At 42.4% G+C, this 16,355-nt stretch overlaps 1 protein-coding gene across 3 annotated transcripts in view; it reads right to left on the bottom strand.

Annotated features, from left to right (window-relative positions):
• Window positions 1-132: 132 nt before the first annotated feature.
• LOC129740623 (dual specificity protein kinase splA) overlaps window positions 133-16,355 on the bottom strand; it is a 40,698-nt gene continuing 24,475 nt past the window's right edge. For all 3 annotated transcript variants that reach the window (XM_055732360.1, XM_055732367.1, XM_055732352.1), the window contains 2 exons: window positions 4,199-4,558; window positions 133-4,138 (listed from right to left, as the gene is read on the bottom strand). In XM_055732360.1, coding sequence (XP_055588335.1) covers window positions 2,453-4,138; window positions 4,199-4,558 — 2,046 coding nt within the window. In that variant the 3' untranslated portion in view covers window positions 133-2,452. The remainder of the gene's footprint in view (window positions 4,139-4,198; window positions 4,559-16,355) is intronic.

Raw genomic sequence — 16,355 nt, 5'->3', positions numbered from 1 at the left:
TACGTTTATTTCATCAATAGTTGAGAAGGCATTTCAATGTTTATTTTAGTTCGTCGCTTCCGCTCTCGGTTGTTTTTCGTTCGGTTTTAGATTATCTGTTTTTTTTTAATCTGATTTCTAGGCTACTTACTGTTTTGTTTTAATGTGTATTGAGTGTTGGTGTAATCTGGTTTATCGATAAGCGTGTGATCCGATGCTATAACCTATAGTGTAGTTGATTCAAGTAAAGCGTGTTCGGACCAAAACGTGGTCAACTTTAATTTGCCTTATTTTGTTCTAATCATTCATATAGAAAACCTGAACACCCCTCATTTTGTAGGTGTATGTAGAATTATGCTTCTATTTGGATTTTGACATTAGATCTTTAGTTATCAAAATGGCGTCCAAGCAAGACGAGCTACGAATCAAAATTTTGTGCATGCGCCGTAAAAATCCAAACTACACGCACGTAGAAATAGCAAAATCGTTGAATGTGTCCAAATCCACCGTCACCAAGTAATAAAAGTGTTCGGAGAACGTTTGTCGACAACTAGGAAGCTTAGATCGAGGGAAAATTGAAAACCGAGAGCCCCAGTGACGAACAGAAGAGTGGCTAGCGCTTTTAAGCGCTTCGCTAATCTCTCCGTTCGAGGTGTCGCAAATTAGATGAGAATATCGACTACAACCGTCCATGAAGCTAAATGAACAATTCGGAATATCGACGTATAACAAGGTAGTGACTCCAAATCGCAACGATAAGCAAAACCTTACGTCAAAAACAAGATCTCAGAAGCTGCATACGGCATCGTTTACAAAGTTGGATTGCGTTGTAATGGACGACGAAACCTAAGCCAAGGCAGACCTCAGACTGCCTCCTGGACAAGAGTATTATACAGCAACCGGAAAAGGGAAAGGTGACAGAAATGTTTAAGAATATAAAACCTCTAATAAAACTATCAAAGTTTGCCAAGAAATATCTCGTTTGGCAAGCTATCTGTACCTGTGGCCTGAAAAGCAACATTTCGTAGCAACCGTTAGCGTCATCCAGGAAATTTACTTAGAAGTGTGTCTTCAAAAGCGTTTGCAGGCTTTTCTGAAGAAACAGGACTTGTCTGTGCTGTTTTGGCCGGATTTGGCATTCTGCTTTTATCGAAAAAAGGCCATGAAGTGGTATGCCGCTAACAACATTCAGGTTGTGCCCAAGGATGTCCCCACACCAGAACTTGGTCCAATCCAAAAATATTGGGCGGTAGTTAAGCAGAACCTTAAGAAGAACGATAAAACTCTTAGCAGCAAGAATCAGTTTATAGCAACCTGGCGTTTTGTGGCAAAAATGTGGATAAGGTGACTGTACAAAGTCTGATGGCAGGCGTCAAACGAAAGGCTTGCCAATTTGTACTACGTCGACCGGAATCTACTAAAATCTACTAAAATACCCAATTAATTTCTTCCGTCTTCATACATATTGGACTTCAAAAAGAAAGATACTTAGATGTTTTTTAAATAAACAAAATAGAATAAATTCACACGCAATTTAGTTTGACCACTTTTGGATCCGAACACTCTTCAGTAGTACCTGTTCTATTGTATTAGTATGTCGTTGCACATTGAAAAACAACAAATTATTGTAAACAAATCGCCTAATCAAGAGACGATGATAATTTTCAACTATTTTGAGTTTTTCTTGTTAAGAGTTAAAAAAATACTCAAAAAAACTCCAAATGGTAGAAAGTTCACTCATCTCTTAGTCAACTATTTATAAACCTTTGAAGCATCTTTTTGTGTTGGCTTTTGCTTTTCTAAGTGCTAAGCACTTGCTAGTGCAACAATTTTGGCCTGTGAGTTGCGATTCAAATAACAATATCTATTCAGTTCTATTAGTATTGGTAACAAGCTTCGGTGATTTGCTGATTCTATTACAATTTCTGACTATGACGTTTGTGGTTTTGATTTGTTTCATCTCGATCGGACAGTTCTGTCTTTTAAATGTTTTACTACGTTTGTTTAGAGTTTAGAATTGTAGATCACCCCTCATGTTGGTTCTCGGTTTATTGGTTTTTCTTTTGTTTCAAAGGCTTGATTTGGTTAAAATAAGATAACAGGGTTGTAAACAAAGTAATAATTGTTTTCAAAACTAAAATGCAGTTTTAAATGCTTCGTTTGATAATTTTCAGCTTGATTTTTTTCTTCAGTGTTTTGATTAATTTTTTTTATTAACTAAGATTTTAATTCAATTTTTAAATTTTTCAGTTCTTCTTTTGTTTTCAAAGGAGAATAATAGCTTCCTGAAATTTCAGAAAAAAGTAACCAAACATCCAAACCAATTTCAAGCGCTTTCTCGAGTTCACTATTCGCTAAGTTGTGTTCCGTTGTATTCGTTTTTCTTATAAATGTGCGTCAGTGGTCTAGCCTACAGTTCTGGCACAAATCTTCCCACCACGAATTCTCCCTTCAACACATCAGTCACCACAGTTTAAACGTTCTGCTCCCCATCTTCGTCCTGTTCGTTCAGCAGCAGAGGACTGTTGTCCCCGATGAGGCCACTGGCAACGGAAGAACTTCCGGGAGGCAGTGTCGTTCCCGGTGTTGTCGGAGCCGATTTGGACATCCAGTTGTAACGACTTCGACCTCGGCCTAGAAGTCCAGCGGCTGCAGCGCTGGCCACTGCCGAGGGACTTCGCAGCGTCGATCGTCCGGAAGAACCTGGCTGCCCGTTCTGATTGGAGTTAATCGGTATGTACATCGCCTTGTGGGATCCGAGCCCGGAAGCTTGCGACGGGGTCTTGGAGAAGAACTTCTTCTTGCTGATCAGTGACGAGGGTCTTCGAATATGACCGGTAGCTGTGGGAGGTGCTGTGGCCGCACTGCCGGTGGCGTTGATCGAACTGTTGGAGGCGTTCGTTGAGGCATTATTCGCAGGATTAGGCGGAAGTTGAGGGTTGATGATGATGATGCCTTCACTGGTACTGTTTGCGGCGCTGATGTTTTGCAGCTGACGTATTTGTTCGAGCAGCTCACGAACTTCACCGGTCGGACTGGTCGCTCGCGGAGGTGAGTCTGGTGTCCCGAGATTCGCAAGGCTTGATACGTTTGACCCGGTGTTGGAGCCGATGTACGAATTTCTAAAGCCTTCGAATTTCTTGGCTAGATCGATGTTAACGGGAGAGTCTTCGCTGTTAGCGGTGAAACCTGACGAAGTTTGCTGCTGCGATTGGAACTTGGCTTGTTTTTGCTGTTGCTGAAGGATCTGGCAGCACGTCTCCAGACTTCTTCGCAAAGCATGCAGATCCTGGTAATCGCTTTTGGAGTTAGCCGGCATAGTTATCGAGACTCCACCGATCGATCCGCACGAACTGTAGATGTTGGCATTTGTCAAGCTATTCCTATGAGCTGCTGTGCTATTGCTTGCGTTGTTGTTGTTGTTGTTGTTGTTACTGTTACTGGTAATGTTGTTATTGTTTGAGTGTTCACTAGCAGGCTGCGCGTTGTCAAGACTACCATCCACGGAGCTTTGCCGACTAGATTGCATTGTCGTTGAAGCGTTCTGTTGGGTGTAAATCAGTCCTACTGGATTGGATATCTCGCTGTTATTGTTGTTACTGTTATGTACACTGAATCGATAGTGATCGCTCTGTGATCCGGACATGTGCCCCGAGCTCGACTGTTCACTGGTTCCTCCACCGCTGTCCACACCACTTCGACCTTCCCCGCTTCCACTATCCACCTGTTGATTGTTGAAGTGAGCACTTTCCGAGGATCTCAACATAAACCGATGGCTACCGGGAAAGTCTCCAATTACAGTGTAATAGCTCCCGTTAGGCACCGAATTAGGTCGATGGCCACCACCGGCTCCCTCCAGAGTGCAAGCTTGCTGAGAAGCTGACCTCGGCATGGCGTAGTTCCGTACCGACATGGACAGATCTGGACTGGCGGCCCTCGAATACGGTGGCGGCACCAGCGTATTCGCCTCGTTCGCCGTACAAATGAAGCTCGAACTAAGCGAATCCACCGTACTGGCTCCGGATAACGACCCTACCGGTCGAACAATGTAGTTTCGGAAGTATTGCACCATTAGATAGTTCGCTCCCCCATTGGTACCTTTCGCCGTGTCACCCGTATAGCTGAAGACCAGCGGGTAAAGGTCTGGCTTCGACGTTACCTAAAATCATATTCAAGACAGTAAACCTTCAAAATCATTCGAAATCCTCAACCAACTAACCTCTGTATAAGGGGGTGGTGCGTGGATGTGGAACGAATTACACCGATTGTACTGGGGCGGTGCATAGCAGGACCCGGCCGAGTCACCCTCCGATTGGGAGTGATGCCCTGGGGATCCCCATCCGCACAGTTGTCTTCGTTTCTTCCATAGAGAACAGGCACACAGCAGTGCCAACACGATGGCGAACAGAAAGCACCAGAAGTACCAATGGTTGATGAAGAACAGATTCAGCACGTGGTCGGTGGCTGGGGTCGGAGTTCGGGGTGCGCTAGGTGGTGCGTACAGGTAGCAGCAGCCCTGAGCGCAACACTCCTTCGGCGGAAGACATCGGTGGCCACCCTCGCAGAACCGCGCCGCCACCTGGGAACAGTGAAAACGGTTGATGTTAACAGTTGAGTGCAATGATGATTTTCGAGAGTTGTAGTATTGTTTGTTGGTTGAATTGTTTGAAAGTGTGATTCTCTGGACGTGTTAAATTTAAAAATTTCTCCAGCTTTTTTTTTTATTGTTATCTCTATGCCTACGATAAACGGAGATTCCTCAGCCTTCCCTTGAAAATGATTAATAGCATTTATAAACATTTTTAACTTTCATTTCTGTTGCTTCACATCTCTATTTTTATAGTAGACTAGCTGACCCGGTAAACTTATTTATACCTTCTAATGTATAAATCGTAATAAATGTTTGATTTCAATTACACGTCCTTTACTTCATCGTGCTCGCGAATCTATTCTTATGGAAATAGTAACAAAACTATACGGCTTGTGTCCCATTTAAAGTTTAATTTGTATTGGGACCCCTTTCCATAAAAAGTAAAATTCTTGAAATTATTATACAAACCATATCTGATCCGAAAAACCCTCGGATACCTAATTTCACTTCATTCCGACCGACCATTCATACGTGAAGGTGTTACAAAGAAAACGCCTCCATTTTTATATATAAGATGTAAAGAGATAATTTTGTATGGGGACCCCCATTTCATAAAAAGTGAGATTCTTGAAACTATTATACAAACCATCTCCGACCCAAAAAACTCTCAGACACCAAATTTCACTTCAATCCGACCGACCATTCATACGTGATGTTGTTACAAAGAAAACGCCTCCATTTTTATAAATAAGAATTTAATATTGTGATCCAGAAATAGAACATGAATTATCATTATGGAAACTGTTAATTTAAGTTAGGTTCTCTTACATATGTTTTTTACACAGTAACTGGGAATCTAAATGTTTGAAAACCAGGTTCGTTAATAACAAGTTTTTCGGTAATCGATCAATATTTCTACCGAACTTCGTTAATTGAAGTTTTGATGATTCGGTAAAAAACTGTAACGCCTGTTTCTGGCGGCAAAGGCTTTGCGTAAAAGTACCTAGGTATATGTAGCTATATCTGCATGTAGCGCTGATGTTAGGTCGATTGAAATTTATCTTAAAGGTAGAAGTTGTAGCAGTCGCTCGTTTGAAAATTTTAGAACATAAGATCCAATTCTCGAAATCGACCAAACTATATTGGATCCGCCTTAATGTACTCTCTTTTCGATCCCTTTTTCAATCCGATCAACTGGTCGGTCGATTTGTGGCTCAGGATGGCTCTCTTTACAGTCGATTTCGACAATTGTTCGAAAAGTTTTGGAAAGAGACGGATAGGACCAAAGAAAGTATGTAAAACGCGCCGCTCGTTAGATTCGTAAATTTCCCGAAGATTTCTAAAGAATGCTCGGGAAATGACGTACTTCCGCTGAGGTCGTAGGTCCGAGGTCATTGGCCCTGAACTGAGGATACACGCTGCAGTTCACTTTGATCTCGGCAGTTATCGCGAGTGGAGGTCAGTTGATCGCGTTTAGAATTCTTTTAAAAAAGTTAGAGTTTTTTGAACGGTAACATAAGTGGCGAACATTTTAATTCCGAAGCTAATTTCGTTTATTTTCTCCCAGCTAGTGCCAATAAAGCTGGTTAGATTAGGGCATAGTTAACCAGTGCGTGATTTCACGAAAATTGATCCAGGTAAAGTCGTGCATATGCTTGAACATTAACCGTGCGTGGGCTAACCATTATGCCGTATGGCCAAACATAGTTTTCGCCCTAAACTACAGCTAACGAGGCCTTCCACCATACGTCAACCGATATTGTCGATGATCAACGGAAGAATCGACGGGACGAAAGCTATCGCCGCCACCCACGCTATCGTCCACGCCGCGGTCCACACCATCCAACCGACATCACATTCTGCCCTGCAACCAGGGTAGCAGCATCAGCAAGCAGCATTTGTTCTGCTAGCCATCCGTCTACGTCACGCTCTACCACAGCTTATCATCATCATCGAGAGCGAATCGCCGCCGGTCGGCTACGTCATCATTCGATCAGCCGAGAGCCGGAGTTGTAAGTAGAGCCGAGAATGAGACATCTTCTGGTGAGTCGATGACCATTGCATTGTTCTTTTTTCCCTCTTTGGGCTTTGCAGCGCGTACTGCGAGACATCGACCACGCTGTGCTCTCTATATGGTGCAGCGTGGGGTTTTCTTAGCGTCCATGAATGACGCCATCTAGAATTTGCGCATAATTAAAATTATGATTTTCCGGAATTGTTAAAATCCGAACTTAAAACGAATTTTAGGCTGTGTGGAGCATAAAGTATGCATACATTACAGAATTTATAGACGCCCACACAGCCCAACTCTATTCACTCGAGTGCCGGCAGCGTTACGCTTTTCTGCCGGATAAGATATGGCCCGTTAGCACCAACGGTTCAAGCTAGATAGATTTCATTTGCACGCACTGGAATAGGAGGAAAATGTTAGAGTAAGAGGAAGATAGATCTAATAAGATTATTCGATGTACATCACACGCTACGAATAATAACACATGCATTATGAACGACACAATTTGAAATCAACTTACCATTAAGAATAAATCTACACATCGATGTAATCACACTAAAACGTCTTAAATACAATTCTTAACGCCTCCTAATAAATGTTTTTGGTAGAAGAATTTTGATGTCTCGTCACTTTCGCGTAACGAATTCCTTGCCCGACGCCACGTGCGTCTATTTGAATTGGGCTTTCCTGGTTCCACGACCGATAGCGTGTTGGTTTAGAGTGTTCTGAGGCCCAATGATGAGTAACTCAGGTATGAATGACTTCTCACCGTATATTTTTTAGGAATCTTGGGGTGATTTAGGCATTCTAATGAAGTGAGTCCAAGATCTTTTCTTGAGTTTTACACCACATTCATTGTCAGCCTATCTGAATCGGTCCTTATAACATTTCGGACTATCTTCGGGACCTGCCCAGGAGAGAGTCTCAGCCGGGCAAACAAACCGTGGTGTGTAGTCTCCGGAAACGGAGTGGCGCAAAAGCTATACGCTTAAAGGGGACCGACCAGAGCAGGCTACATTTTGGCGCCCAATCGTAGGTTTATTGAATTTGGTTTAAATTTTTGGCGTTCGAGAAAATTTCTTTTGGAATTATGTTTTCATTAATAAAAAATGCACGATTTATGTACTTTAAGGCTTATTTATGATACGGTATAATAATTGTTTTTTGGTATTTCTTTGGTTCACAAGTCGAGGATGTTCTGAAATTCTGAGCGATATTTATTAGTGTTCATTAGGCGATTTTCGAATATTGATTTGGTAATAAAAGTATTGTTAGTAATTGATGCATAAGCTATTGTTGTATTCAATAAGTTCAAGTTACAATTTTTCAATTATCTGCTTAATATCACGCAGAAAAAGAACGGGGGTTGGTTTCGACAAAACGTTTTGTTGTTTAATTTTATACTATCAATGCAGATTTTTCGATAGTTTTCACAAAAAAGCTGAATTCAAATAAATGAAAAATATTGTTATTCATACACTCAGATTTTTCATTACTTTCATTTGAAATCTGGTTGGTTTCAAAACGAAATAAAGTTTGTTTTATTACCGTGTGAATTTAAAACGTAAAGTTAAAAAAGAAAAAAAAAGTGCGCGGGAAAATTGTTTGTTTTTTTCAAATTCAAAGAGGAATGGTACTGGAGGTTTGGTCCGCATTCCTGAAGGAACCGTATACTTCGGTTACGGTAAGATGTTTGTAATTTTAACGTAAATAAAGATTTCAATTTTATATTACACATTCATTTTCAGAAAGATGAACGGCAGACGGGCCCTCAAATGTGGGATTATTGCATTCCCCATCTTTGCAGGAAGTTCCTACCATTACCACAAAGGGGTTTGTGGAATCTTTTTTCCAGAAGGCAGCAGAATTCCAGGTAAATTAAATCTAGTAGTTTTTGCTGTTCGTGAATTAAGTTAAAAAACAATTTACTTTTCGCCCCCAGGTTTGCCATCGCCGTTAATTCTCACCGGTAGAGAAGAACAAGGCGGCTGGAAGCGTACCATTGCTGGCCGGAGTCTGGCTTAAAAAGATGCGTTGGACAGCATTGGACTAGCCAGCTCGGAGATCGCACACTAGCCATTCCACTGCGCAGAACGGTTCTCTCCTGAAGCAGGCAATATGAGTGAGCTCATCTTTTTCATGCATGTACCTAGCAGTTCCAAGAAGAATAAATGCAAAACGACGAAATAAATAAAATTACAAAGTGTTAATTTCGATGTTTTTCATAAATTCCAAAAATCCCTTAAACTATTAAAATGAACTTGAAACCAAAATTTTCTGCTTTCATTTTAATTGCTTTTAAATCATCTATTTCGAACCTTGAAACTGTTGTTATTTTGAACTGGGTATTTATTCTCTTGATCCCAAAATGCATTATTCGTTTTACCCAAAAAAATATTTATTTCGATAGAAATTTTGATCCATTTTTAAAAAGGGTGTATTTCATTTCCAATCAAACGATAAGTTTAAATTAAATCGATATTTTCAGTCAAAGTTATCGAAAATATATTTGTGCATTTTCCCAACCAAAATTTTTATTATTTTCGACCGAAATCTTATTGTTTTTAAAATATATTTTTCTGCGTGATAATTTGATTACTTAAGTAATTGCTAGATATTTAAATTTATAACATTTGGCTGATTAAATTTATTTTTTGATTTAAAGCATTAATTTTTCCGTTAGAATGACGTCGAAATTCCCTCGTGTCGATCATCTAACGAACGAGGAGTTGGATTATGAATTAATTTTGCGGGGTAAAACGGGTGAGACGAGGTTGGATCGTGATAAGAAAATTAGATTACTTGGGAAACTGTTTCTGGAAGACGGTAATGTTGACAGAAACTATCCTCCCCCATACACAATTGATCAAGAGTTCGACCGAATTGCGGGTGTAGTAGGTGAACTTCGGAAAAAATTGGAGCATGGTCCAGACGAGAAATGCATTTCACGTTTGAAGCACTACTTATTGCGAACGCTAAGATGCTCGGCTCCAGAACAACAATCTAGGGACATGATAAAAGAATTGGCTAACGAAATTCGAGAGGTTCTGAACAAGCCTCAGTCTAGTGGAGCGGTCAAGAAAAGTCTCCCAAAGCTAGAAGTTGAGGCGGACAGGTCGATGATGGAGGATCAGGACAGATGTATTTCTCCAGGACTCGCAACAGGGGATTCTGTGGGGTTAGCACAAGGGGTTCACGTTGTTTCTCCACCATCAGCGTCGAATTTTTGGGCAGCACCACCACCACAAACTCCGTTTATGTCGTCGAGAGGGAAAAGGTCTATGACCAGTCTAGTCCAGCAACCATTTTTCAACCAAGCACCAATCCAAACGATGGAATCAAACCAGGCGGAATCGTCCACGGCTATGCTGAAGCGCATCGCAGAACTGGAAGAGCAGTTATCGAGGATGAAACTGAGTCAGCAGCATCCTGAACGAGGTCCAGAGGCTCCTCCAGAAAACGCAGAGGGTACGAGGCGGGAACAGCCACGTGAGCAGCTCAGACGGAAGGAGATCGATGACGGCTGGGGTAAATTGGAGCAGAGAGATAGGTTTGAGAATGTTACGATTCGTAGGGAACATAGGTCAGCTAGGAACAGGCAGGGTAATGGGGAGAGTGACTTTGAGGAGGGGAGGGAGATGAGAAACCGCATACCAAGAGCTGCAACAGAACGCGTAAGAGGGGTGGCGAGTCGCTACGAGAAACTACCGATCCATCGATCTTCGAGAGACGTAGATTATGAGGAGACATCGGACTCAGACGACGACGAATGGGGGCCGAGGCGTAGACAGACTCGACACGTGGGCGTGCATGAAAGGCGAGAGAGGGCGGTTACTCAGGAACGGATACGAGGTTCAGGGTTCGACAGAACTTTTAATCCGCAGAGGGACGTAGGGTTCGAGGATTTCAGGTTTAGCAACAACGCTTCAGGGTATCCAGTATCGTCAACAGGGGAAACTTTTGAAGGGCAGCGTCGTCGACGGGAAAGATTTCACTCAAGGGTCAGCGAATCGGAAATTCAAAACGCCGACAGACGCATGGAAAAGTGGCACTTAACCTTCGACGGGGTTTCACGCCACCAATCTCTAGAGGACTTTTTGCATAAGGTTAAGTTGCTAGCGCGAATGGACCGGATCTCGGAAAATGTCCTTTTGCAAAGAATCCATACAATTTTGCGAAGGGATGCCTATGATTGGTATTTGTGTTACTCCCACGAATTCCGAAGTTGGGACGAGTTTGAAGAAAAGATACGTTACATGTACGGAAACCCCGGCATGGATGGAGGGAAAAAGCTGAAGATCTACGGCTGTAAGCAACAACGAAATGAAACGTTTCTTTCTTTCAAAATGGAGTTGGAAAGACTCAACAACATGCTCTCGGAACCAATGGGTCAACAGCAACTTTTTGAAGTGGTGTGGGAAAACATGCGTCCTCACTACAGATCGCGCTTAGCGTGCAGAGTAGTGAAGGACCTGAAAAAATTGGAATATTACGCACGCCGAATCGATGCGAATGATCCAGCTTTGCGTAATTTTCGGGAGATCGGATCCAAGGGGCCTAATGTCCACAATATCGAGGTGGAAGAAGACTCGGATTCATTATACTCGGAGGAGGAGGTCGAGGAGGAAGTTAACGCGATTGGTCGATCATATGAAAAATATGGATCGAGGCACGATCACGCTAAGACTCCACTGAAACGAGGGGAAATTCCAACAAGGCGAGAGGAATTTTCATCGAAACGTGAGGAAAACCACGCACCAAGAGCTTCTGAAGGTCCTTTTTGTTGGAATTGTAGGAAGCAGGGACACTTGTGGAGGCAATGCAGGGAGGAAAAGAAGGTGTTTTGCTATGTCTGTGGGAACCCTGGGGTTATATCAACATTCTGCGACAAACACCCACGTTCCACAAGAGCAACAGCGGGAAACTAACACTGGGATGCTCAGAGGGGAACGAAAGCATTCCAGAGAACCTAATAGTTCCCAACGAGGTTATTCACGAAGACCTTTTCTCTAAAGTATGCGAAGTTCGGATTCATACAGAAACATGCCCTTACATTTCGGTTAAGATCTTCGATACATCATACGATGCGCTGCTAGATTCGGGAGCAAGCGTCAGCGTGACTAGCATTGCTGACATTGCTAGTAAAAACGGTCTTAAGCTTCATCCAAGCCCATTAAAGATCGTTACAGCAGACAAGACCACGCACGAGTGTCTTGGTTATGTACAGTTGCCGATAGAGTTCAGGGGAATAACGAAGGTTGTGCCAACTCTTGTCGTGCCCCAGGTGTGCCGAAAGTTAATTCTCGGTTACGACTTTTGGAGATCGTTTGGTATACAACCGATGATGGCGGGGGATAGGGGATATGAGAAGGTAGCTACAGTATCCACGACCGAAGACATCCCAGCAGACGAAAGGATTCAGCGTACTATTCTACCGATTGAGACTTTACCAGCCCTGAAGCAGACCTCTCCAGACGAAACTCTAGACATTCCGGCCTTAGAGTTACCAGAACCATCGATGACAACCCCGGAAACACTAGAGATTGAACACGAGCTAACGGAAGAAGAACGAGCACAGCTAGCCAAGGTGATTCACCAGTTTCCTGTAACTACTGAAAATCGCCTTGGAAGGACTTCAGTGTTGTACCACGAGATCATTTTGAAGCCAGAAGCAGTACCACACCGTCAACCTGCTTACAAATGCTCTCCAGCGATACAGGCGGAAATGGATGCCGAGATCGAGAGGTATAAACGGTTGGACGCGATAGAAGAATGCTCAAGCGAATGGGCAAGTTCGCTAGTTCCGGTGCGAAAGTCTAATGGTAAGCTCAGAGTTTGCTTGGACTTTCGTAAAGTTAATGCGTGGACGAAAAAGGACTCCTATCCAATGAGAGCGATGGGAGACATATTCCATAAACTTGGAAAGGCGAGATTCTTTTCAGTTGTGGATTTGAAAGACGCGTACTTTCAAATCCCACTGAAAGAGGAATCGCGTGACTACACAGCGTTCCGAACTTCGAAGGGTTTGTGGCGTTTCAAGGTATGTCCTTTTGGCCTCTGTAATGCTCCTTTCAGCATGAACAAGCTGATGGATCGGGTCATAGGTTTTGACCTGGAGCCTCAGGTATTCGTTTACTTGGATGACATTGTCATCGCTACAAAGACATTCGCTGAACACTTGAGGTTACTGAAATTAGTAGCAGAGAGACTCAACAAGGGAAATCTAACCATATCGCTAGACAAGAGCAGATTTTGTCGAAAGCAAGTCTCGTACCTAGGATATTTGTTAACCGAAGAGGGGGTAGCTATCGATAATTCCAGGATTGCTCCTATTCTAGATTATGCTAGACCACGCAGTGTAAAAGACATTCGCAGACTATTGGGTCTTGCAGGCTTTTACCAGCGTTTTATAAAAGAGTACAGCCGGATAGTAACACCGATTTCCGATCTTCTTAAGAAAAGTAAGCAGAAGTTCGTGTGGACCGAAGCCGCGGAAGGAGCCTTTAACGAACTTAAATCAGCCTTAGTTTCAGCTCCGATTCTAGGGAATCCTAGTTTCGACCATCCGTTTGTCATCGAGTCAGACGCTTCCGACAATGCGGTCGGAGCGGCGTTGATTCAGCACATTGAAGGAGAACCTCGCGTTATTGCCTACTTCAGCAAAAAACTGAGTAGTACACAACGCAAATATGCTGCTGTTGAGAAAGAATGCCTCGGAGTGCTGCTTGCTATAGAGCACTTTCGTCATTATGTGGAAGGGACACGTTTTAAGATAGTCACGGATGCGAGAAGTTTAACTTGGCTCTTCACAATGGGGGTAGGGACGGGCAATGCCAAACTCTTGCGATGGGCCCTTAAAATCCAGTCCTACGATATAGAGCTGGAATATCGGAAAGGACGTAACAACATCCTTGCGGATTGCTTGTCCAGATCGGTGGAAGCAATTAACTCTGTATCTACAGACGAAAAGTATGAAGAACTGTTGGAGAAAATTTGCAAAAATCCGGCAGATTATCCTGACTTTCACGTAGTCGATGGAACAATTTTGAAGTATGCGAAGGTAGAAGGACGTATTGAAGACCCGAGATTCCAATGGAAGAGGTATCCGAAGAAAACAGAACACCTGGAGATCATTCAATCGATTCACGACCAAGCTCACCTGGGTACTGAAAAGACACTAGCGGCAGTGAAAGAGCGGTACTTCTGGCCCTTAATGCGGAAAGACATAAAGAAGTTTTGTCAAACATGTTTGATTTGTCAAACTAGCAAAGCCTCTAATCAAAATACTACTCCTCCTATGGCAGGCCAGAAGAAAATAGCAGAATACCCCTGGCAATTCCTAACTATGGATTATGTAGGACCTCTACCTGTTTCTGGGAAGAACAGAAATACATGCCTCCTAGTTATCACCGACCTGTTCAGTAAATTTATCCTAGTTCAACCTTTCAGGGAAGCTTCAGCAGAATCCTTAAGCCAATTCGTAGAAACATTCATATTCCTTTTATTCGGAGTCCCTGAGGTCATTCTAACCGACAACGGATCTCAATTTGTTTCGAGCACCTTTGAAAACCTTTTGACTAAGTACGGCGTAACTCACTGGAAGACTCCCTATTACCATCCGCAGGTGAATGATTCGGAACGAGTCAACCGAGTCATAACGACAGCTATAAGAGCCTCTATAAAGAAGGAGCATAAAGAGTGGGCGAACAACATTCAGGCGATTGCTAACGCGGTTCGAAATTCAGTGCACGAGGCCACTCGCTACACCCCCTATTTCCTACTGTTTGGGAGAAATAAAGTGTCGAATGGACAAGAATATCGGCAGCTAAGAGATGCTCCTGGTAACAACGATGGTCAACTGGGTAAGGAAGAAAGGGACCAATTGTTCGACGACGTCCGGAAGAACCTAAAAACTGCGTACGAGAAACATGCAAGTTACTACAATCTGCGTTCGAATTCTAACTGCGCAACCTACAGCGTGGGAGAAACAGTTCTTAAAAAAAATACTGAGCAATCCGACAAAGGGAAGGGTTTCTGTGGGAAACTGGCCCCAAAATTTGTCCAAGCAATTGTGAGAAGAGTGGTTGGGAGTCACTGCTATGATTTGGAAAGTCCTGAGGGCAAGAGATTGGGAATTTTCAATTGCAAATACCTTAAGAAATTTGCCTCAACTAATTAGATTTTACTTCAGCTATGAATCCCTAAATTTTAGGATGACGAAGGTTCAGTGAAACTACTCTGGACTTTTCAAAATATCGATCCACACTTACAGGTCCTAACATCCTACCACAAAATATTTCAATTTACTGGAGGAAAGTCTTTTAAGTTGCTGGAAATCGATCAGTTAATTATCTGGAAATCTTATCTAATTCCATTCATCGTTGACGAGAAGCCTTCCCCCCGACCAGAAGCAAGAGCGAGTTCGACGGTTAATCCGGAGAACGATGACCTACCTATCCAGAAACTCGGAGCCTGAGTGCGTTGATGAGCAGTACTTATTGGAAGAAAAGCGTGAGTCCGAGTGTGGGGAAATCCGGACGCTGATCGCCTAAGACTCAGAAGCCCTCGAGTGAGAGCAATGTTGAGCAACCATAGTTAATCGGGCCAGTGCAACAAGGTCTGGAAAATAGCTAAGACGGAAAGACTCGCAGTTCCCTATTCTTAATACCACTCCTACGCAAAACAACATAAGATGACGGCACCTAAAACCATGTATATAGTGTAAATAGAAATGAGAAGAGCTCGCAAATCGGGCCGAAGCCATATTTTCCCTAACCTTAACCTGTACATATTATATTAGCTCTTCCCATTATTTTCTTTTCAAATTCTATTCAGTTTATGTTAGTTTTTAAGTGCACAATAGTTCTTACATACTATGTTAGTGCTTAAAATTTTGTAATTTTACCCTTAATTTACCTTAATCTAACAATTTGATTTTTTTTTCCTTAAGTTAGCTATTCTGTACAATATTTTTCCCTATTCTAATTACAACTAGTGTTACAAATTTTCCTTAAGATTAACATCGAGTACTTAAAATAGAATATTAATTAAATTTTTAGTTTTTTTTTGTTAAACAAGCTTTAAAACTTTTGCTTGTCGAATTTTGATTTACCAGTTTTTCTTTCTTTTTAAGTGGTTGAGCTATTATTTGAAAAAAAAAAAAAACTTCCTTTACGGCGGAAATACTTCGCCGTGGCCATATAGGACACTTTTGCTAAGGCTAGAAGCTTTACAGAGCAAAAAGCATAGGCCTTGTAATCTGGAACACCACTTGGAGTCCTTGTAGCCCAAACTTCGTTTTCCTCGAGGACATGCCAAACTTTTCTGGGGATCCGTAATGAAGGAAATTGATCGGGTGGGTACTCAGTTGCCAGGAGGACCTCGCTTGGTTAGGAAACCGATCTGGCATCTGCGGTATTCTTCCTGTCAGCTTCCGTCATTGCCTTCCTCAGGGAACTCGGCAACAATTGGAAACCTCCTTTTGCGTGTATTGCTCCTAAAATAGTTAAAAAAAAGGTATTAGTTAGGCAGTTTAAACTTACCAGAGAACGAAAAACCAACCTCATCCAAATTTTCAGGTGATTCGGAATGCCGGTCGCCGTGGTTTAGCCAAATTTTCGGTGTTCCAATTTTAGTTTCGTTTCCACTCACCTACAAAAGAAAGTTAAAGCAGATTAAGTACATATTTTCAATTACCTGAAGTATGCGTCGCTTTTCCATGTAGAATAATAGCAGCTCCATCCAAATTGGCACGGTAAAATCGGCAGAATTATC

Source organism: Uranotaenia lowii, chromosome 1, assembly GCF_029784155.1.
Source record: "Uranotaenia lowii strain MFRU-FL chromosome 1, ASM2978415v1, whole genome shotgun sequence".
NCBI classification, from domain to species: Eukaryota; Metazoa; Arthropoda; class Insecta; order Diptera; family Culicidae; genus Uranotaenia; species Uranotaenia lowii.
The sequence above is the reverse complement of the archived record's forward strand: the minus strand, read 5'-3'. Positions and strand labels throughout refer to the sequence as shown.